The 22370-nt window shown below is 36.8% G+C and overlaps 1 protein-coding gene across 2 annotated transcripts in view; it reads right to left on the minus strand.

Annotated features, from left to right (window-relative positions):
• Window positions 1–1712: 1712 nt before the first annotated feature.
• Window positions 1713–22370, minus strand: part of Synpo2 (synaptopodin 2) — a 187043-nt gene continuing 166385 nt past the window's right edge. For both annotated transcript variants that reach the window (XM_074041625.1, XM_074041626.1), the window contains exon 5: window positions 1713–5424. In XM_074041625.1, the coding sequence (XP_073897726.1) occupies window positions 4885–5424 (540 nt within the window). In that variant the 3' untranslated portion in view covers window positions 1713–4884. The remainder of the gene's footprint in view (window positions 5425–22370) is intronic.

The following is a 22370-nucleotide window of genomic DNA, read 5'->3' on the forward strand; positions in this document are numbered from 1 at the left end:
CATTCTAACAGCTACCTCTCAGTGTGCTTGAAATTTGTAGTATAGTAAGCAATAGGGGCTTTTTGTATAGCCTTAGCATCTTAAAGCATGCTAAGTGGACCCTCCACCACTAAGCTACATCCCAGCCTACTATTTCTGAAGTCATTTAAATCTTTAAAAACACTCTTTGTTCTTGAAGTATGTTTTCAAATGGTGGCCTTTTGAAAAAAATTTTTTTAACCAAAATACCAAAAATAGTCTCATAGAATTTCCAAAAAAAAACAGTGTTGAAAAGCTGTGCTATATGATACTAATTGGCCAGGGACCTTATATTCTTGCCGATAGTTTTAATATTCTGTAGAAAAAGATAAAGTCATTTAAAATAAAGTTTTACATAAACTAATGACTCCAGTTTAACCTACATCAGTCTTGTGCCAAATAACTGGAAGTATTAGAATGCCAAAACATGGCAGATTAGAGTGAGAGTCTAGTGGTTTTAGAAATTCACCAACATGTTTTCAAGTCCAGTTTTAGCAAAGAGCCTCTCTAAGTCAGTTTAGCACACCCCATGGGTCAGCAACGGTTCAATCTCTGGTCAGAAGGTTTCCAAATTCTTTGTGTCCCACATGGAAGCATCCAGGCAGGACACATGGATTTAGTGAAGTTTTTTAAAAGTTAGGGAAGGGAATTCCAAAAGGCCATTGGGTAGAGGGGCAGGTGGAAGCCAGAAGCAGAGAGAAATTCTTTCTTTTTTCCTGGTGCCTTTAAAACTCAAGCTAACCTATGAGAAGGGAAGAACCTGGTGATTCCTCACCAACCATAGTCAATGAGTGGGGAGGGGCATGTGTGGTCCCTGGGCCAGGTGGGGATGGTTTGAATTGTCCCTGAGCTAGGGTGTGAATAACCTACACACATTTACAATTTAAAAACGGATTCAGAGACTACCAGGGCTCAAGCCTGTAATCCCAGCAACTCAGGAGGCAGTGATTAGAGGATCGTGGTTAAAAGCCAGCTTGGGCAAATAATTCATGAGACCCTATCTTGAAAAACCCAATCCAAAGAAGGGCTGGCAGAGTGGCTCAAGTGGTAAGAACACCTACTGAGCAAGCATGAGGCTCTGAGTTCAAACCTCAGTGCTTCCAAAAAAAAAAAAAAAAGGCTAAGAGAAAGAAATACAGTATCAAGTCATATAAATTCTAAGAGTCCTGAAATATCTCTAAGTTTAGCCTGCCTCACCCCCATTCTAGTTACCTGATCAGGCCCCTCATTTTCCCACATCCTCCAGAAGATACTTGATCACCCTGGCCTGTCTTTAGCAAGAATCCTGTTAGGTTGATTTAGCCAGAATTCCATTCTTCATTGCCCCCATATTGCCTCTTAGTAATTTTCCACCACTTATCTCACTGTTCCTTGACTCTAAATTTTCACTTGCCCATACTACATTTGGAGTTGGGCCCAATCTCCCTCCACCATGGCAAGACCCACCAGGTAGTGTCATGTACACCTACCACATGGTTCTGAATAAAGTCTTCCTTATAATCCTTTAATAAGTAGCACTGAATATTTTTTTTTCTTTAACAATAGTTAAAATGTTGCCATGCCATATGAAATCCTTGTGATGTGATATGAACAATTAAATTTAAAAGTATGTAGTAAAGAGGAGTAAATCTTCTTTGGAATAAAGAGTAATTCAAGACCATTTTTTATAATGAAAAATGAAAAGGCTCCTCAACTTGATTTTCAAGTAATGTTTATTACTAATATAATTTTCATTTTTAGTATGCATCTTTCCAATACAGTCTTTTGGGATAAACAGAAGTGGAAGCATCTCTCTAACTAGCAGGAAAACACAGTCTTTTTTTTAATAGAAAAGTGTGAACCATGTAGTAGTTATTTCTACCTTGAGTAGAAGTCAATTGTGGAAATCTACCTTTTCTTAAAAAACAATTATCTTTGTAATTCCTATTTATTATAGCTAAGTCTATTTGATACAATTTTTAATCCAGAGTCTTAAATCATTAATACAGATATATGACTAAGTCCTAATAAGGTAATCGTTTCCACAGTGTGCAATGGTGCCAAAACATGAGACATAGTCAGAGGTAAATGGACTAGAACCTGTTCATCCATAAAACTCAAAATACAAGACAAAAGTTCACACTTTCTGTACATGCAATGAGAGAAAATGCCAAATTAGTGTCTCTGTGACTGACACAATCTACTTTTAGTGCAGGTTTTTTCATACACAGGAAAGCACAAAACTCAACCTATGTGATTGCTTCTAATTGAAAAATGTGATATGCATTTACAAAGCAACAACTTTTCTCTACAAGTGCTATTATTTAGAAGATAAGATCGACTCCCTTTATTTTTGTGAAAACAAAAGTGACCTAAATCTTCTCACCTGTAAGAATCAGATCTGAGTGTGGCAGGTGTCCTGTCTCAACCATTAGATTGATTGTAAGCTTATCATTTTCAAGTAGACAGGAGAAAAATATCCACAGTACACTTGGTGATGATATAACAATGGCACTTTTGCTTTTTAGAATATTATCTGTAAAGTATAACTTCTTGGACTATTGATTTTTTATAAAAACGTACGATGTTTACTACCATGCCCTTGTGAATAAAACATGTGGAATTTTCCTGCCATGTATTATCTTTATGTTTAAAATAAATTTGGGTAGGTCAATACAAATGATAATCTTGATATAGTACAAGCAAAGAAGGAGAGGTGTGTTCTATAATGACATCTATGCTTAAAACATGTGCTTCTATTTTGGGTCTAGTGAATTTTAGTAAATAATATAATGTGTATCAACTGATGGAAATAATGACTAGCACTAGTTTTAAAAAGCAACACAGTACAATAGGGTACAAGCAAATAAAGTCTCTACTGCTAAATCCCCTGTCTCTTAAAACATTCCAACACAGAATGATTTGACCTCTATAATAAATTTTGAACCAGTAAGGATTTTATGTGAGGGATTCTTAAGACCTTGCTGATGAACTAACCCATACACCAGACATTATTTTTTAAGATTCTGCAAAAAATCTTGGAAGCCAGTAATTACATCTTACACTTTGAGAGAATTAACAGTATATCAATTTAAGATAATTTAACAATAAAGCCTTAGAAAGTATTCATGTTTTTCTGTTTTGAATAACTAAATAAATTAACATCTGGGCTCTTTCTATCCCTAATAGAAATTCTTGTGATTTCTTCTATTTTTTTTTTTTGTACTTCCAAGGTACAAAAAAATCACTGTAGTTTTTAAAAAAGTTTTATTCTATGAAAGATACCATCATAATGATGAGACTATCATAATGATAAGATGAAGAGTTAACAAAATAAAGCAAAATCATCACATCTTAAAAGCTAAGAAAGTTTTGAATGCTCGAGAATTTTTAAAATTTAAAAATATTTTTCATACTTTCTTATGAGATAAACTACTTTGAATTTCCTTGTATCTAACATTTTGTGGGTCTGGCAGTAAGAAACAGGTCTGAGTGTTTCATGGTCATGCTTAACAAGGCCTGGGGCCATGGGATGAATGAAGCAGCAGTTTAAATTCCTTTGAACACCCTAATGACAACTTTCTAGAAGAGCACCACTTGCTGCATAAGCTCCTTTGGCATGTTTTTGGTAACCAAGAAAATGATCATGAGCTACAGTTGCACAATAACCAGCATATTCATCTACCATTTCCTTAATCCATGAGTACTTTTTTCTTCACATCAACCCTCACACAATGTAACACATAACATAAAACCTGCCTCCCAGAAATTCCTTTTGGGACTTTTATTGATACATGTAATGACACTAATTACCTAATCCACTCCTAAACTTAATCTGATACTTATGTGATGAACAACCAAAACTAACAATGAATCAAAGTTCATTCTACTAAAATAGCAGGTTCTTACAATATCAGAGTTGTCAAGGATCTAAGAGATTAGATAATGCAATTTTCTCATTTGACAAATGAAGACAACTAAACCCAAAGTCTAGTCCTGTCTCTGGCTGCTGGCTTTAAATAGATCAGAAATAAATCCTATACCTAAATCTTTCTGTTTCCACATATAATACCATTTACTCCAAAAGTCCATCTGAGTTGTATAATAGTCTTATTCTTATGTATTTCTTTCTTTCATTCTTTCTCTTTTTGGTGGTACTGGGGTTTGAACTCAGGGCCTCACACTTGCTAGGCAAGTGCTTCTTCACTTGAGCCACAGCCTCAACACTCATGTAAATTTCTTTCTAAGAACTTTTGTATTTCAATTCTTTAGAAATATCAGAATTAGACTTAAAGTGTTTCAGTAGATATTTAAAATAACACCAAAGAATTATTATTTTTTAAATATAATTGGTACACTTGGTATATTCTCATTAGAATTCCCCTAATGTTGACTAGGGGCATGGCTCAAGTGGTAGAGCACTTCCCTGCAAGCTCCAGATAATGAGTTCAGACCCCAGTACTACAAAAATTTTTTTTCACTAATTTTGTATTTCTTGCTATGTAGCTAATGATATTTACCACAACATAGTTCAATAATTCCTTCCGGGATTAAGGCACATATTTAAAAATACTTGGTTTCACTTTAGTTAAGCAGTTTAGTTGCATAGATACCCTTTATAAATTGAATTAAGATTTTGAATTCCATGTAAGTGCCAGAACATCAGTGCAGAAAACAAATTATTTCTTCTAAGAAATTCTCTACTCATTAGAAGACAAGAAAGTGATTCTCACTCATATACATACATACACACACAAACTCAGATAAATGACCTATGAGAGTCTACCAAGACCAAAAGTGGGTTTAAATCTATTAGGAAAGTAAAGAATCCAAAACAACATTTAAAAGAAGAAAAAAATAGTTGTCTCAAATCACTTCTTCTAAATTTCATGTTTGGCGTTTCCATCCCCTTGGGTGCAGGTTATATTTGTAATCACCTACTGGAAGACAGTAATCAGACCTGGTCTCTATGGGCATTATTTCAGAATCATTTCTAGAAGCCTGCCTATAATATGCAAATGGCAGCCGGGAACCATATTGGGAAGTGGTGGATGTGCTATTATTGGCTAGGGAATCAACATTATACTCTTGCCTTTCAAATGAGCCCATGTTGGTCTTCTGGGTTTGAGGAACATAGGATAGTCTCTCATTCCAATACTCTGTGGGCCCTGGAAACACCTTCCTCCGAGCTGCAGAGACCACATTTGCCACAATGGATTCCTGGATGCTTCTGGGTTTGAAGGCATCATCCACTAGGCCAAGAGGAGACTTTGCTGCTGCTTCCCAAGGTGTTGGTCTCTTGATTGCTTTCTCCAGCCTGTCAGTTGCTTTTTTATAATAACTGTAGGCAGGCTGGTATACCCAAGGAGATGTAGAAATTGTGGGTGGGAATGATCTTCCAGGAAGAGAAAGGGAGTGCCCACTCTCCTAAAAACAACAAAAATGTTAATATAGCTCATTCATTTTATTTTGTGCTGATTATTATCATAAAGTACTCATGGCACCATTACTAAGCATGGCAAAAATCAAAGCCCCACAATGCTTATCCCTAAAGCCAGGACAGGCTGCCTCAGTTTGTTCTATTCTCACATTCAACTTGATTCTCACATTCCTCACTTGGCCCTCCTTGTTGCTTTCCCTCTCTGATCCCACAGTTCCAATAGCTGTCATATTTTTCAGGCAAATCCCCCATGGCCGAAGCCCTGATCATCACTAGGAACCACCCTTCTATCAGCCCTTCATATATCACATCTACATCCACAGCCCACCTTCATTCCAGGACTCTCCTGATATAAAATAAACATAACATACAGATAACCCCAGAAACAGGCTATACTAGATTTTTTTCTTTTCCCAAGTGACTTTTAATCTCTTATCTCATTTTGATTGACTGTATATAGCAAAAACAAACAAGAGCTACCTGGATTTAGTTACTGGTATGGTGGAGTGACTGACTTTTTTTTCTCTCTCAAAAATCTATTTATGTGGTGAAGAGCACACATGTCTTTATTTCCTAAGTGTGGTTCACTGCCCATGTCTCTGAGGAACTCACTCTCTACTCATTTCATTTGCATTATATTTCCTTTTATGCATATTACGTTCCTATTTCTTTGAGAGTTTATGTCACATTCTTCTGTGTTCTGCTAATGTGAATACTGAATGTTCTGCTTGGCTAATACACAGCATTATAATTTGTTGAAAGCTCCCATATTGTCCCCTTTTACCCTCTGCCTTTCCAGACTCTGAGCACTGGCTATCCACATTCCTTTCTCATACATTCATTCCCTTTCAAATAGGATTCCCTTAGATACATTCCTGGCCAAAAAAAAGGCAGAGGAAGCCTAGTATTACTGGCTTAGGCCTGTAATTCCAGCTATTTGGGAGGCTGAGATGGGGAGGATTGAGGTTTGAGGGCAGCCAAAGTAAATAGTTCACATGACCCCATCTCCAAAAAAACCAGAGCAAAATGGGCTGGAGGCGTGGCTCAAGTGATAAGAGTGTCAAAGCCCTGACTTCAAACTCCAGTCCCACCAAAAAAAAAAAAGGCAAAGGAACACCTAAGAGAAATGAGTCAACTTTGAAAGTATCAAAATGCTGTGTTTCTTGAACAAAAGCGTGGCATGCTTTAAAATATGTTTAAATTTCAAAAACAGTTTCAACAACTTTTCTCTCTTAACCAAGTTTTTAACTTTAAAGTTAATAGCAACACTTGTATTTGGGTTTTGATTTTTCTTTTCCCACTAGGCACACAAGGGTAGATGATTCATTCTTGGTTTGTGTATAAAGAGTAAAAGAGTCAATAAAATGGATCTTAGTTCTCTCTTTTTAATTGGTAAAATTATCCTGTTATGGTTGAATTCTAGAAAAATTTGTTTTTATTCATCTCTTTATCTTAATCCAGAACTAGTTATAAATCTATAGATTTGGCAAGGATGAAAAAGTGACTTTTAGTCACCTTTAAGGCCTTGGTTTATATTCCACATTTTTAAAGTTTTCAATAAAATAGCATAGATTCCACATCATTCATCTGTTGGCTTCATAAACTTGTTTAACAAAAATTCTATGGAACACTCTTCTGTAAGCTAAAGATACAAAGGCGATAAAGTTGCTGTCCTTAAACACATCATCAGTACCATTGTTAGCTCCCCAGTGGCAAATTAGTCAATCATAGAATGCCAGTTTAGGGAAAAGTCTTTTTATGTATCCTAACGAGAAAATAGGAAAATTTCTAAACTATTAATAATATGAAGATATGACATGGTAAAGAGAAGTTTAGCTGTCTCCCACCATACCTGTCTATATCTTCCCTTTGTCCTTACCTATGGAAGAGGGAGGGAAACACTGTTGTACAGAGACTCTGGGGCAGTTTCAGTTCCAATGACACCTGTAGATGCCTCCAAGTATCTGGTCAGATGTAGCCCCTCAAGGGCCTGCTTTAGTCGGGTCTTTAAAACAATTGAGTTGAGGGGATGTCAATAGATAAAGGGACCCAGGACTCTAGAGAAGTATTGGAGAGACCCTAACTGTAACACAGGTAATTAATGTCACAGGGAAAAATAACTATCAATACACTTGCAAATATCTAAGTAAGTATATAATTAAGCATTATGTGAATGTATACAATGCAATGATAAGACATCTAAAACACTGGCTGAATTTACTTTCTGCTCTTTCTCTCAGTTTGAAAATCTTCAGAAGATTTAAAATTTAATAGAAATGAGAAAGTTCAAAATATTGTTGAGTGGTATCTAATAACAAAGAGATCACAGATTTTTTTCACCTGAGTTATAAATGTTAGTCAAATGAGTACAGAGAAAAGTAAAACTTTGAGGTGTGATATGGAAAGAGTAAGTTAAGGCTTTCTGAAAAGAAATTAAAATTAGCGTTGATGGGGACAATGTAAATAATGTACAATATAAGACTAATCAGAATTGTCACTATGAATCTCCCCCCGTACAACGAATATATCCTAATAAAAAATTTTAGAATAAAAATAGCATTGAATATTAAAACAAAAATCTCATATAGAATATGTATATGACAAATAAAAAACAGTGTGAGTTGTTAGGAAAGAAGAGAATAGGCTGAATGAGTATTCCTTCTATATATTCCTCAGGTTGCCCAACCTGCTTTCACGTTACTTCAGGTGCTAAGAATAGAGGATAAAATTGTAAATTATCCTAGGTTGGAGGTTCAACTGTGATGTATCTTTAGACACATAGTTGTTTCTGTTTGTGCCAAAAATATTGCAGGCATCTAGTCTGTGCTTGCACCTAACCCCCTAATTTTAACGTATTTCCCCAAAGCAGTTTTCGCATCTTGTTCTTCCTTGTCCATGTCTGTCCCAAGACTTATGCTGTTGTCTGCTTGGCTAGTTAACTGAAACCATAAACAGATCCTGATCCAGAAATGACCAAAGAACTTGAAAAATAACAGAGGTGTTTCTTCTGTTTTAGAGTTTGGATGTCTGATGGTGGAATCCCAGTGTAACATTCTGGGTGGTTTGTTCCACAATGGTCTGTATATAATACAAGGAATTAAATTCACTTGATATGAGAGCACATAGCTATAATCAATGTGTTAAATTGGCTTTACCCATACCATATCTTCAAATTGCTTCTTTCTTTTTGTCTTCTGTTACTCTTCAAATTTTATTTAATGAGAGAACTTAGCAGGTCATGTGACACTCTACTTAGTTTTAGGAATAGTTTTATAGTTACTTTAAATTACCCCAACTAGTCTCATTTTGATCTAGAGAGTTCCATGCCCTGTAATAATAAGCTTCAATATCAACTTCAAGTGAAAACTCCTGTCCTTCCCCAGGCAAGGCCTGTTTCGGGAGATTGCCTGCCTCAGAGAAGGGGTAGAGGTTGGCTCCTTCCCTCTTTCCCTCTAATTTTTCTTCCAGCTTACTAACTATGGCCCCCACTAAAACCCAGAGTTAGAGGACAAGGGTGGAAGAATCAAGAGCAGGAGGAAGTTTTTACTTGATTTGATAACATTGTCTTTTGACTTTTCACTGTCGGGGCCAGACAGTCCAAGAGAGGGCTTTCATGGAATAATTGAAGATTCCTGTCACTATGTACACTTTTGCCTGCAGTTTTTGATTCATGACAATTTGTCTCTGTTCTAGGACTCAACTTAAAATTAATTCTGTGATCCCTTAGGAAGCTGTCGCCTTTTAGCTTATAAGTACTAGGACCCAGTGGCTTCCTTGGAGTGCCCCAGGAAATGATTCCACTCAGGTCTCTGTTGCTCCTGGCCTGTCCTGATCCTTAGGGCAACACTCACATCATTTGCCTGTGGGCATGTGACAGCAAAGTTCATGGTTCTTGGCTAAAACAGTCTGTCGACCTCTCTTTCACCTTCCAGGTTTCCTGAGAGTGTGTCAGATCCCAGTCCAATCCATCTTCCACCCATTCTTCTGCAGGGTTCTCACATTAAATTCTCTGAGATGCCACTTTGAAATTCTTCATCTGCAATGATTCAAGATGAAGGGATAGGGCACCTCTCACTACACCTATTCTAAACACCAATGTCTTCAGTACTCTTCTGGAGTACTTCCTCCTTTCAAAATCTGCCCTTCTTGCCACACTCAGACTTCCTTTAGTTACCTGGACCTGGCTGAGGTATTCAAGCATTGTGGAAGTTGTTTCCATTTATTTGTAAAGTCTATTTTTTTTTTTATTTAAGACCTAGTGCTTGCCAGGCAATCTCTTTACCATAATGTCTATATTTTAATCTGGAATTTTATTTTGGTGTGTAGCAGCTCCTGTTAGGAATTTGTTAGGTAAAACTTCAACTTCAATATCCTGTTATGGTAGCATGTCATTTTCAATAGAACATAAAGCTCTCTATTTTTCTTTTTTAAAGTAAAATAGATCTATCCTTTTCTGTAGTTCCTGGTCCCCTATTAACCTAGAAGGTAACACACACGCACAGGAAATTAATGTGAGTCAACTCCCTGTATAGCTATCCTTATCTCAACCAGCAAAAACACTTGTTCCTTCCTATTATTGCTTATACTCTCTCTTCAACAAAATTAGAGATAAGGGCAAAATAGCTTCTGCTGGGTATTGAGGGGGTAGGGGGAGAAGGAGGGGGCGGAGTGGGTGGTAAGAGAGGGGGGTGGGGGCAGGGGGAGAAATGACCCAAGCCTTGTGTGCACATATGAATAATAATAATAATAATAATAAAAGAGTACACGGAACACTGTGAAAAAAAAAGTAAAATAGAGGCTAAAAATGAAATAGAATTTTTCCCTACAAATTAATTTCCAGAAATTTCTCTAATAATTTCCAATAAATATTAGAGACCTCATGCCTCACTTAGGCCTTGCCCAGAGAGAAGAGGATTCACTTCTTCCAGGGCCTCTCAGATGCTTGGGTTGTAGTGTTTAGAAACTTCTTCCTTATATTGAACCACACCTTGTCTGCCATTGTGGCTTTACCCCAGTGGTCCTGATTACATAGAATCATCTACTTCCGCTCCATACAGCTATTCTTACCTAAGATTCCCCTTGAACGCCGTCACTGTTCTATGTCTTTCATTTTATAAACTAAGAAGAAATAACATCTATGGTGTTCATTCCCTCAAGTTTTCTACATTCTTTTTCCTCCAGTTTGTTAAGTCAGAATAATACAGATACAGTATTTTGACCTTCTCAAGTAGATGTATGTACATAAACACTAGAACTAACAAATGGGCTGACTGAAAACATCATTCAAACTGATTGAGGGACCATGTCATCTGGCAGATGTCATAATTAGTATGGCATGTGAAACATTCAGTCTATGTATTTAGAGTTTGTTCTTTAAGTGTCCAATCCATGAGAGTCCATGCCAATCTTTAACTAGACCAGTATTATTCATACAGAAAAGGCTACAAGATTCTCACTAAACTCATGAGTCATCTGGTGTTATATATGCCCACAAAAGGGCTCAACACTAAGCAGGTATTTTCTACCTTTGCCTTTAATGATAGCTAACATTAATAGATTGTTACTGTGTGCCAGAAGAGGGTGCTAACTGCTTTATGTGTAATATTTCATATAATCCTCACAACAACTCCATGAAGTAGACACTATTATTGTCCTTATTTTCCAGAGGACAATGAAATTTGAAGAGGCTAAGTAACTTCCCCAAGGGTAGAAAGCTAATAAGTTTTGATGTGGGGAGTTAAACCCAAGCATTCTCGTATCAGAGTTCTTAATCTAATATTTTAATAGGGGCTTAGACACTGCTTTCACTAAAAAGCATTGACTCTTTACTTGGGCTTACAAGGGTAACTAAAAATAGGATAAAAGCTTAACATCCTTGCCTCCATTTTACATCTATCTTTGCTCTGAGCAGTCACCTTGCTGCCACCTTGGGATCCAGGAAGGCCGGGACATATGAATAAAAATCTTGTGACAAGAGCTAAAACTGCCCCCAGGGAAAGGAACAGCAGAGTCTCACAGGATAGACCCCCCCAACCCAAAATGAGGACAATTACTTAGGATGATGAGGTTGTACTCTGAAGCAGGAGTAATCATCTCATGGAACCCACATTGCTCCCCTCAAGTGATCACAGTGATAATAACTTCTCTGCAACTGGAGAACTAGAACTGAGATAATGATCAACAGGCTATACTTTGACTGGGATTGCTTAATTATGCATACTTCTTTCCCCCTGCCCCAATTCTTCTTCTATTAAACATAAAGCTCATGTCTGTACCCCAAAGATGTGCTGAAGTGCTTACTTTGCCTCTTACCATGATGAGCCTGTGCCATGAAAGAAACCCCTTTTCTCTGCCCTTCACCATTACTTGTCTCTTGATTTGGTGAATTGAGCAAGAGTCCAGACCTGACATGTGGAGCCCCTGGAGTTGGGGCTTCTGGCCTATAACTAGTACTGGAGTATGCTTTCAATGAAATATGAAATTGTTTGAGGGCTGGTGGAATTAGCTCAAGTGGTACAGTACGTACCTACCAAGCAGAATCCCTGATTTCAAATCCAAGTACCACCAAAAATAAATAAATAAAAAAAAAATAAATCCATGAAAACTAAATGGAATGAGATAGTAGAAATTTTAGAAAGAAGCATTTCAATCTTGATTAAATGTGGGTTAAGAGTGACATCTTGACATTTGTCAAAAGAACAAGTAAGTGACTAGTGTGTAGGGAATATAATACATCTCACTTAGATGCTCTTCTTCTACACATTGGGGAGATACATCTGGGACTCTGCATTCAGAAGAAAAGAACAGAAAGGTTTATGGCCTTTCTTAGCTTCACATAAACCATCTTTTCATGTCAATTAAATATTGCTTTATCCATATAGCTTGTTAATTAAGCAGCTTGGTTAGCTTCCTTGTTAAACTGCTTGGTAATCAATTTAATTGGCTGGGAACATTTGACATTTAAAAAGAAAATGTGCCAAGCATAGTGGCGATATCTGTAATCCCAGCACTCAGGAGACAAAGGCAGTAATATTGAGGATTTGAGGATAGCTACATAGTGAAGCCCTGTCTTAAAAATAAATAAATAAATAAATAAAGGAAATATGTCACCTGAGGATGACATATTTTAAAGCAATGTAAATAGTCCTAATAGCTAAAGTTTAATGTGATATAGGTTTTGAAGGTCCAAATATTTTATATTGTAAAGCTAAAAAATTCTCTTGGTTGAAATCCTGCTTACATATGCACTGTAGAGAAAGTGTTTCCAACTGATAAATATTATTTCAACTCATTTGACCCCTTTGTCTCTTAAATACTTAATCAGTAAATACTCATTACAAACATACACTTTTTGATAAGCAGATTTGTAGGGGGTCCAAGATAAGCAAACAGGACTAAACAGTATTTCCTCTGTCTTTTAAATCATTGATTAGAATTTCTGAAAACCAGAGATTCTAGAAAAACACACAAACAGAAGGAAGCAAGTAGGCCACACAAGGTGTTCAACATTTTCCATTTGCCCAGGTGAAAATCTTAGGAGTTGGCATTGCCTCCTTTTCATCTCACACTCCACACCTGTTCTGTCAGCAGGTTTTTCAGTATCCGACCCGTTCTCTTTACCTCTCTCTACTGCCACCATCCTGGGTTCAGCCACCAAGAACTCTTGCCTGGATTATTGCTGTTGTCTCCTAATTGGTTTTTCAGTTCCACCGTGGCTTCCTTTTTTCTCATTGTGCCAAATTATTCTGTGGAAACCTAATTGAGGTTATGACACTCAGTTCTCTAATTAAAAACCTCCTTTGGCTTCTCATTTCAAAAAAGGAAAAGAACAAAATCCTTCCATTGACCTATACAAGACCCCACAAAAATTTCTGAGCCCGCCTCTTACATCCCTAATATCATCTGCCATGGCTCTCTGCCTCTCTCTTTTCCATTCCTTGAACACACCAGGTACACTCTTGCTTCAGGACCTGTAGACTTGCCAGTCCTCTGTTTAGAACCTAATACCCCAGATACCAGTGTGACTCCTACCATACTTCCTTCAGGCCTTCCTCAAATGTCATATGATCACTATTTGCTTATTCCCTTCCTGTCTCAAACTTCCTTAGCTCCCTCCCTCTTTCTTTTCTTACCTTATACTAATCTAACATAAGAAAGGTTTTAATAATCATTTTTCTTCTCTCTCCCCACTTGAAATTAAGGTCTGTCTAAAGGATAAAGGTTTTTGCTTTAAGACATCCCTAGAACAGTCCCTAACACCAGAATGCTTAATAAATATCTTTTGAGTGATAATTTCTTTTTTTTTTTGAATGATGATTTCTATGTCAGGCTGTCATAAGTAGGAAATGTGCTTATCATCAATAAAATTTTTGGTCAGCTCAAAAGATGTAGCCCTTCTTGGACATCAGGTACAGGTGGTAAGAGACACAGAAACAGAACCATAGAAAATGAAAAAGAAAGAAAATAAACAAATTCATTCCCACAATTCCCAATGTATATACACTGGTATACCCCGCCCCCCAGTCATTCATGGTGAGCAAGACACAATTTTTCTAAACAGGTAGAAGATTTGCATTCAGGTCAGTGGAAGTTTGAGAGTTTCAAATAGCTTTGTTCACAATTGACAAGTCTTAGAAAATTATGTATGGATCCTAAGGTGAGCCAGAAATACATTTGTAAGACTTAAAAAAATAAGACCTAAGGAGAAAAAGGTAACAGTGTTAGTTTTGGAAAAAGAAAAAGCCAAATATTGATTTTCTAATTATGTGCTAGCAAGCAGGTGTTAGGAAAACATCTCTTCTGCTAACTAGTTTCCTAGGGTCACTCCCACCTTCAGTTACAACTCCCTTCTTCCCTTCCTTCCTTCCTTCCTTCCTCCCTTTCTTCTTTCTTTCCTCCTTCCCTTCCTTCCTTCCTTCCTTCTTTCCTTCATTCTTTCCTCCTTCGCTTCTTTCCTTCCTTCCTTCCTCCTTCCCTCCTTCCTCTCTCCCTCTTCCTGCCTTCTTTCCTTCCTTTCTCCCTCCCTCCCTCCCTCCCTCTCTCTCTCTCTCTAGTACTGGGGGGTTTGAACTCAGGGCCTTGCATTTGATAGGCAGACACTCTACCACTTGAGTGATACCCCTAGCCCCAATTACAGTTTTCTTGACAGCAGAGCTGTTTAACACTGGAAGAAATTTCAACATAGAAAAACAGGATCCCTTTATCTAGAGGCCTTTAAATAGAGGACAAATGTTGCCTTGTAGTGATCTAGATACAATCAAGTGTGAAGTCAGGGAATGAGGAGACATTTACTGTGTTTTGTTCTAGTGTCTTCATACAACAGTCTCTTCCTCATACTCCCTAAGACTTGCCCTCACACAGTGGATCTTGAGTTTTCTTCCACTAAGTGGAGGTTTTAGAAATTCCATCATAGTACACTTTTACCTAAGAAGATGGAGAAGAGAGCCAATTTCTTTAGGCAGAGATTCACAATATTATTCTGCTTGCAAAGAATACTGCAGAGAATCAGGACTCATAAGCCACATTTTTTAACAGAATAGTAGCCACATTTTAAAATAGTTCCATGAATGCAATGAACAGACTCACACATCAAAATAAGACAAATATTCTTGTTTCATCTCATCTTGGCTCTCTCACTATCTGAGATTAACTTTTAAATTAAATGTCCTGCTCTAAAACAATAGACATTTTTAATGTTTTATTTCAAATTTGAAGGAAATCTCTTTGAGAGAAAGGGCAATGGTTGTGAATGACAGTGGAAACCAGCATATTATATTAAAAGCATATGAACTTGAATGTTGCACAGACCTGGGAGTGATGCTCTGCCTCTCATTTCCCAGAGGATTCAACTTCTCTCAGCCTTAATTTTCTTAGTTGTAAAATAGGCATACTGCTACCATTTCAAGATTGGGGGTAGAGAAGAGATTGAGTTTATAAACTGAATGCCACATAGTCCAACAAATGATTATTTTGTTATTGTGAGAAGACACTGTATGGCTTTAAAGGTGTCCAGAGACCTGGCAGAACCTTTTGTTCAAGAAGCAACTGCATGGGCGGGCTGCTGACCCAGGATAAAAATAGGAAAGCCTTGCCTTTGAAGTGGTATTAGTAGCACACGCCTCAGTAGTGCCCAGCCTGGCCTTCTCCCTCCCGGTCTCCCTTCTACCACCAGAACACAGGCAGCTGGGCTGCCAGGAACCCTACCACTGACCTCATCACCCTGCCAGAGCTGAGTGGCCAAAATTCAGAATTCTTGTTTTCTTTAATTATCTATTATAAAAGAATGAAAATAACTACACTCAATTCAGTGTCTCAAAGATTGACATTAGGGAAGAATCTGTGTATATTTCTGTGAACTCTTCATTTTAGAGGCAATAATAACAATAAACTAAAATGGATAGAGATTTTACTTTGTACTGTTACCTCATTTAACTTTCCTAACAACCCCCAAAAATCTTCATCCTGCAAATAAAGAAACTGAGGTATAGAAATGAAGTAATTTGCTTTAGGCCACACAGCTAGTACTCTATATTTAATTTGAATTTGTGTTTTAAGGCATTAAATCTGCTCATGGAAAGAAATTACTGAAGCAGCAGTTTGGGTTTTTTTTTTTTTAACCCTCCTTTATTTCCAAAAAGGAGTATGTCACTCTATAAATTATAGCTTTCTAAAAATACTTCTGTTAATATAAGCTATGTTCTATTTAAATAGCTGGAATTGCCATTTTTACTTTTTGTAATTTTGGGGGAAAGTCTCACATGTATATATAAAATTATAATTGGTTTGAACATAAAAATAAATCTTTCCAACACATTTCAAAATATTTTCTGAAAAGCTTTCTCTCTCCTCAAAATATTTAGATAGTAAAAGTCATTCATACCATAGGAAAAAAATAAAGAATATAAGTCAAAAGTTGAGATTTCATCAGCTTCTATAATAACAATATTAATTTTCAGAATAAACAAAAAATGTTGATCTTGTGTGAAATAAGTGAACTTTTGATGTTGTAGTAGGTATTTTTAGAGAAAAAAGCCAATGTCTGCACATAGTAAGTACTTAATAAAGGAGTATAATCACATTAGTATAAAAGTGAACAGGCTGCTTACCTTATTTGAAGTATAATTATGACAAGTTAAAACCCATTTAAATGTGCATATGAGAATATAGCTTTAGCAGTCCATAATATGTTAAAAAACAAAGCTAGGCAATCATCTCTCTCCACTGACTAGAAGAAAAGCTACCCTGAATGTGCAGTTACTCCTGGAAGGAAAGCAAGCATAAAAGGAGAGGATGGTTTATAGATTATGCACTTGCTGTTTGCAGGAGAGCTCACCTCCCTTCAGCAAACTTCTCCAGCAAGTGCAATGGCTTTTGCTTTCTCAAAGGAAGATCTTGTCAGCTAAGATTTTAAGAACAAGTATTCTTTTTGTTTTTTCTTTCTTGTTTGTGGGACTGGGGTTTGAACTCAGGGTTTTGCGCTTGCAAAGCAGGTGCCTACTGCTTGAGCCACACCTCCACTCCATTTTGTTCTGGTTATTCTGAGATGTTATCTTGTATACTATTTGCTTGTGCTGACCTTGAACCTCAATTCTACTGATCTCAGTCTCCTAAGAAGCTAGGATTATTGGCGTGAGTCACCAGCACCCAGCAAGAACAGGTATTCTTAAGAAATGTGTGCCTACCATATAATAACCTGGATTTTGCCTTTGCATGTAACATTCTCAAACTTCCCTCTGGTGCATTTTTAAGCCATCCTTCTGTTATACTAAAAATCTCTGGTACAGCTGGTTGTGATGATGTGTGTCTATAATCTCAGTACTCCAGGGTCTGAGGCCTGAGGATGGCAAGTCTGAGGCCAGCCTAGGTTATAACAAGACCCTGTCTCATAATGAGTGAATAAAGAAGGAGGAGGAGAGAAAGAAAGAGGGAGGAAGGGAAGGAAAGGGGGGAGGGAGACAGACACAGAGAGAGAGAGATAGAGAGAGAGAGAGAGAGAAAGGAAAGAAAGAAAGAAAGAAAAAGAAAAGAAAAATCTTTGGCAATCAAAGCTGGTTAATGCTAATGACGGAAGCCCATTAGCAACTACACTACTCTTGACAACATTTCACGTAGACTCGCAGAATATAATACGAGGAAAATAGCTTACTTGGTTTTTGTAATTGTTTTTCTGCCTTTTACATTCCTAAACTTATTCAATGAAGCCTTTGATTCATATCATGGGTCCTGAGAAAATTGCTTAACCCACTGCTCTTTGAGACATTTAAGATTTACTCCCAAGTCATGATTATGTCTCTTTTGTCAAAAACATAACCCAAGAGTGATGTTTAAAATTAGGAATAATAAATCTAACTCTTCATCAGGGAAGGTACCAACAGTTTAAACACAGAGTAGCAAACCATATTCATGCTTAATTCATTAGCCACATCTCTCTGGTCTAAGCGGCACATTTTATTTAAAGATATTTTTCTTGTTTGAGGTAATTTACACAATAATTCCATGTGTATTATTTCGTTTTAGAGACACAGGAATGCCATGAAATAGGTGGGATTTTCAAATGAATGATTATTTTGCTAGAATAGATTTTTAAAAACCACTAAAGAGGAAAATGGATGAAAGCCGATAGTCATGATTTTTCACTATTCAAACACAAATGGGGAATTTAGAAATATCTTTTATCAGAAGTGTCCCAGGTCAATTTCTTCAAAATAAGAAACATTTAATTCACTTGAAAACACTAATCTTACATATTTGTAGTGTGTCATTGATGATTTAAGGGGATGTCTTGTGAGGTATTAGAATACTATCTACTTATCAAACTTTTAAAATTACATAACAATACGTAATTTTTCTCTTGGCACTAGTGTTATAACAGCTGTTGTCTATTGACCTAACTTTCTTAATAGACTCACAAAACTGCAATGTGTAATTACCTAGAATAATATTGCCTGACAATTATAGCAAATTTTACTATCTTGGATATACATTTATTTTACAAATCTCATTTTTTATTATTTCTCTGATCTTTCCCCATCTTCAAGTTTGCCTTTGGTATGGTGTTAGATATTTATTGACTATTCCAAATGCTAAACAATTTTTTTCACTTTCAGTATTGATTTTGTAAATGCACTGATGAATTTACAAAAACCTTGTGAATTAGGTACAAACACTATATCAACCCTCTTAGCTCTTTCGGATGTGTAGTTTTGGGCTAAGATAAAAGATAAATTCTGAAGGTAACAAAATGTCTAGGTCCTCATAAATACACATTAGGAGCAAGAGATGAAAGAGATCCTTCAGTAATGTGCATGTCTGAAATTCTTATGCATCTACATATAAAAAAATTCCTGGGAAAGCGATGCATAAAAGAAGTCCACAGCTTATCTGTTTGTAAAAAGATTCTAACTGATATCAATCAAAATGTTCCTGTCAAGTCTGGTTTGCTCTGTGTCTTAGACTCATTAGACATGGGAGGAGGGGTGACAAGAAAGGGCAATAGAGGGGTGAATTCAGTCAAAGTATCTTATATGCATGTATGGAAATAACACAGTGAAACCCCTTTGTACAATTAATATATGGCAACAAAAATTAACTTTAAAAAGTAACAAAAAATCTAGATAAAGCCTCCCCTCAAAAAAAGGAAAAAATAAATCATCAGATACTCTGGATAGAGAGTTCAGGTTCCCAGGTTAGTGGTTGTTTCCCCAGTTTCATTCTTACTGCTTTTTTTTTTTTCTTTACAGGTAAAATTACTTTTAATTTATTGCATGCCTAAGGCACGGGAGTATTAGATTCTTCATCTTTAAATCTTGCACATTTCAGTATTGCTAAGTCTAATGCAGGTAAATTCCTTTAAAGCTATGATTAGTAGATCACCGATTCATTGGCTATGCTCAGTGACCTGTGTTACAGCTCCACTCCCTCTCACCCACAAATATCCTCTCCTGTTGGTCTTTTCTCCTCCCACTGGTAAACGGACATAGATATATTACAGAACTTCCATATATAACACCATCTTTTTTGCTTGAGAAATAAACTTCAATGGATCAAAGGTTTAAAAACAATGTGTAAGTGGATCAAAGGTGCTGCAGAGAGGACATACCTGTTCCTTTGTAAACTCACATTCAAGCAGCTTTTCACTAGTGTGCGTTTTGTTGATACATTACACTGTTTGCACCTATTAATATTAAGGTTAAAAAAAAATACCAGGATCTTTCCCTGTGACATGTAAAGTGCATGAACTTCCTCTTACTTGTGAAAATTTTAAAGCCCTATTTATTTTCATTTTAAAAAGCTAATTAGCATTCAAAGTGCTTCAGAATTCTCCTTTAGCCTAGATCCCAAGATAAAGAATGTTTTGATTACTGCTAGAGAGAATTAAGTTAGTTATTAGTAAGAACATTTTTGACTGTAGATAACAGGCTCTAGGCACCCACAGCCAAGGGAAGTCATACAATCTCTTTTCCCAGAGAAGAAAAAAAGCCTAGGAACTTGGGACAATCCTGAATCTAGATAATAAGAAATTGTATCATTCTGTTCCTAGAAGTATTTACGCTTCTCCTTGATTAGAGGCAGGGGATCAGATAAAATTAAATCTCAAGGCTCCCTTTATTTTTCTATTTAAAAAGATGAATTACAACCAGCTTCATTATGGCTGCCTGGGAAGACCCTTGAGCAAAGAAGAGAGTTTACTGCCCTCTCCTGGACATTTGGAACAAAGTCGACAAGCGAGTGCTTCAGAGCCTGCTTGCTCCTCTTCAGAGCAGATGCCCTTCTCAATCTGGCTGCCGGCTGCCTGGATGAACAGGCAAATTATTTATGGGGTTTAGAGAATAAAGTTAAAAAGTGTTTGCAGTGCTCACAAGGGGTTCTTCAAAGTGTTATGCACAAGTCATTAGCATCAGAAGCACTTGGAGTGTGTTATAAAAAATCAATCTCTTGGTTCCACTTAGACCTAGTAAATCATCTGGAAGGTGCCAGGGGAATCCTAACATCTCCCTGGGAGTAAAAGTTGGAAAGCTGTGTTAAAACACTATTAAAGCAACCGTTTGCTCAAACAAATGTGTTGGGTTGTAAAGATATCATATTACTTGGTAAAAAACTGAAATTGAAAATAACCAGAGCAAAATGGACTGCAGGTGTTGTAGAGGCCCCTGAGTTCAAACCCCAGTCCCACGAAAACACAACCTACAACAACAAAAGCAAACCAAACAAACAAACCACAAAACACAACCAAATGCAAAACCAAAAAAGCCAAAACCCAAATCGTGGAAGAATTGGCTTCATGCCTTAAATTAGCACTTTATTTGTATTGGTCCAACTTACCCCCTTAGTAAATCTTAGCTGTACAGGATTGTTCTGAGGACATTTCTTTCTAAGTCTGAAATACACCGGGAGAAAAAGAACCAAAAGGCAGAAAATGCAAGAAAGAGACCTAGTGTTGTTTTGTTTTTTTAAATGTAATTAGATGTCACAAAAAGGAAAACTAAACTAAAACAATTTAATCGTTTTTGAAACAAACTATTTTGGATATGGAGAAAAACTTCAGAGACTCAGCTTGTTTTGATTTTTTTTCTCTTTAAGATTAGTCCTGACTTCTGCTTCTGACTCAGATAAATTCTAAAAGTACCAGAAAATCCACAAGAAATTTCCTGGGCTTAAAAGGCAGCTGCAATGTTAAGTCCCTCCCTATACCAGTCTCTCAGTTTCTCAGAACTGTTTTTCATTCCTTGCGCTGGGAGCTGGGAACTCACTCTGTTCAGGCCAGGGTTTCACTTTCTGAAATGGGAAAGTGATCATGCTTTTTGAGCAAGGGATCACTTACTCTACACAGGCCAGGTTTCTGACCCTTTGTCCTAGGACTGAGTTGGAAAACAGCAATGAGGGCAGCAGTGAAGTGTGCCCCATAGGCCAGCCAGAGCTGCCAGGGCCCAACTGTTGCAAATCTGCAAAAGTGGAGTAGTCTCCAGGATGGGGCTGCCAACTACTCCACTGCCTGTGGGACAAGCCTACTGATGCTCTAGCGATTCTGCTAGAGACTTACTCAGAATACCAGCTATCCTATTTTGAGAATATGTTTGATTTTCAAGCATTTTTCCAGGGAGAGTTCCCTTTGCCTTGCTAAATATACCACATACCACCTTTATAATAGAGTCTCAAAGCTGTTGTTAAATTCATTTAAAAAATAAATAAACATTGAACCAATGCTTTTGCATCCTGGTCTCATCTTCATATACTACTAAAACTATGCTAGTATGATGGATGAGCACAAAGCAAAAAATAAATAAATAAGTAATTCACCAGTAAATTGAATATAGAGTGAACACATAAAGCAAAGAGAAAAATAGAGAAGAAACAAAGATCTCTCAATTAAATACTTTTGGGGATAAATTTCTGATGTCAACATGAGGTTTCTGCAGATAACTGCTTCTATTTTTCTATTTTAGTTGTGCTAATCCCTTACCCTGCAATTCATGTTAACAGAAAACACAAAAGAACGTGTCTAATTGTAACATTTCTCCTTGGAAGTTTTTAAAAGAGTAGCTATTGTTTATTGAATGCCATTTAAAATAATATTCACAGCTAACATGTGTTGAGTGCTTTCTTTGTGCCAGACACTGTTTTATACCCGTAGTTCATATTGACTAAATTTTCACAGATGCGCCTACTATTGTCTTCATTTCACAGCTGAGGTTCTGAGGCAAGGAGCAGCAGGATCATTTGCTTAAATTCTCCCAACTAACAAGAGGTGGGGCTGGATTCAGATACAGGCAATGGTCCCCAGAGACCACATTCTTAACCACTACAAAATGTGTCTCGGGGTGCTCAGTGTACTTGCATTATCTTGACTAATTATATGTGGAGTTCATTTGAGAAGTGTTATCTTTTGATTCTCCTAAATTGAATCATGCCTTTTTTTTAAGTAGGACTAGGATTT

This window comes from Castor canadensis, chromosome 9, assembly GCF_047511655.1.
Source record: "Castor canadensis chromosome 9, mCasCan1.hap1v2, whole genome shotgun sequence".
Taxonomy (NCBI): domain Eukaryota; kingdom Metazoa; phylum Chordata; class Mammalia; order Rodentia; family Castoridae; genus Castor; species Castor canadensis.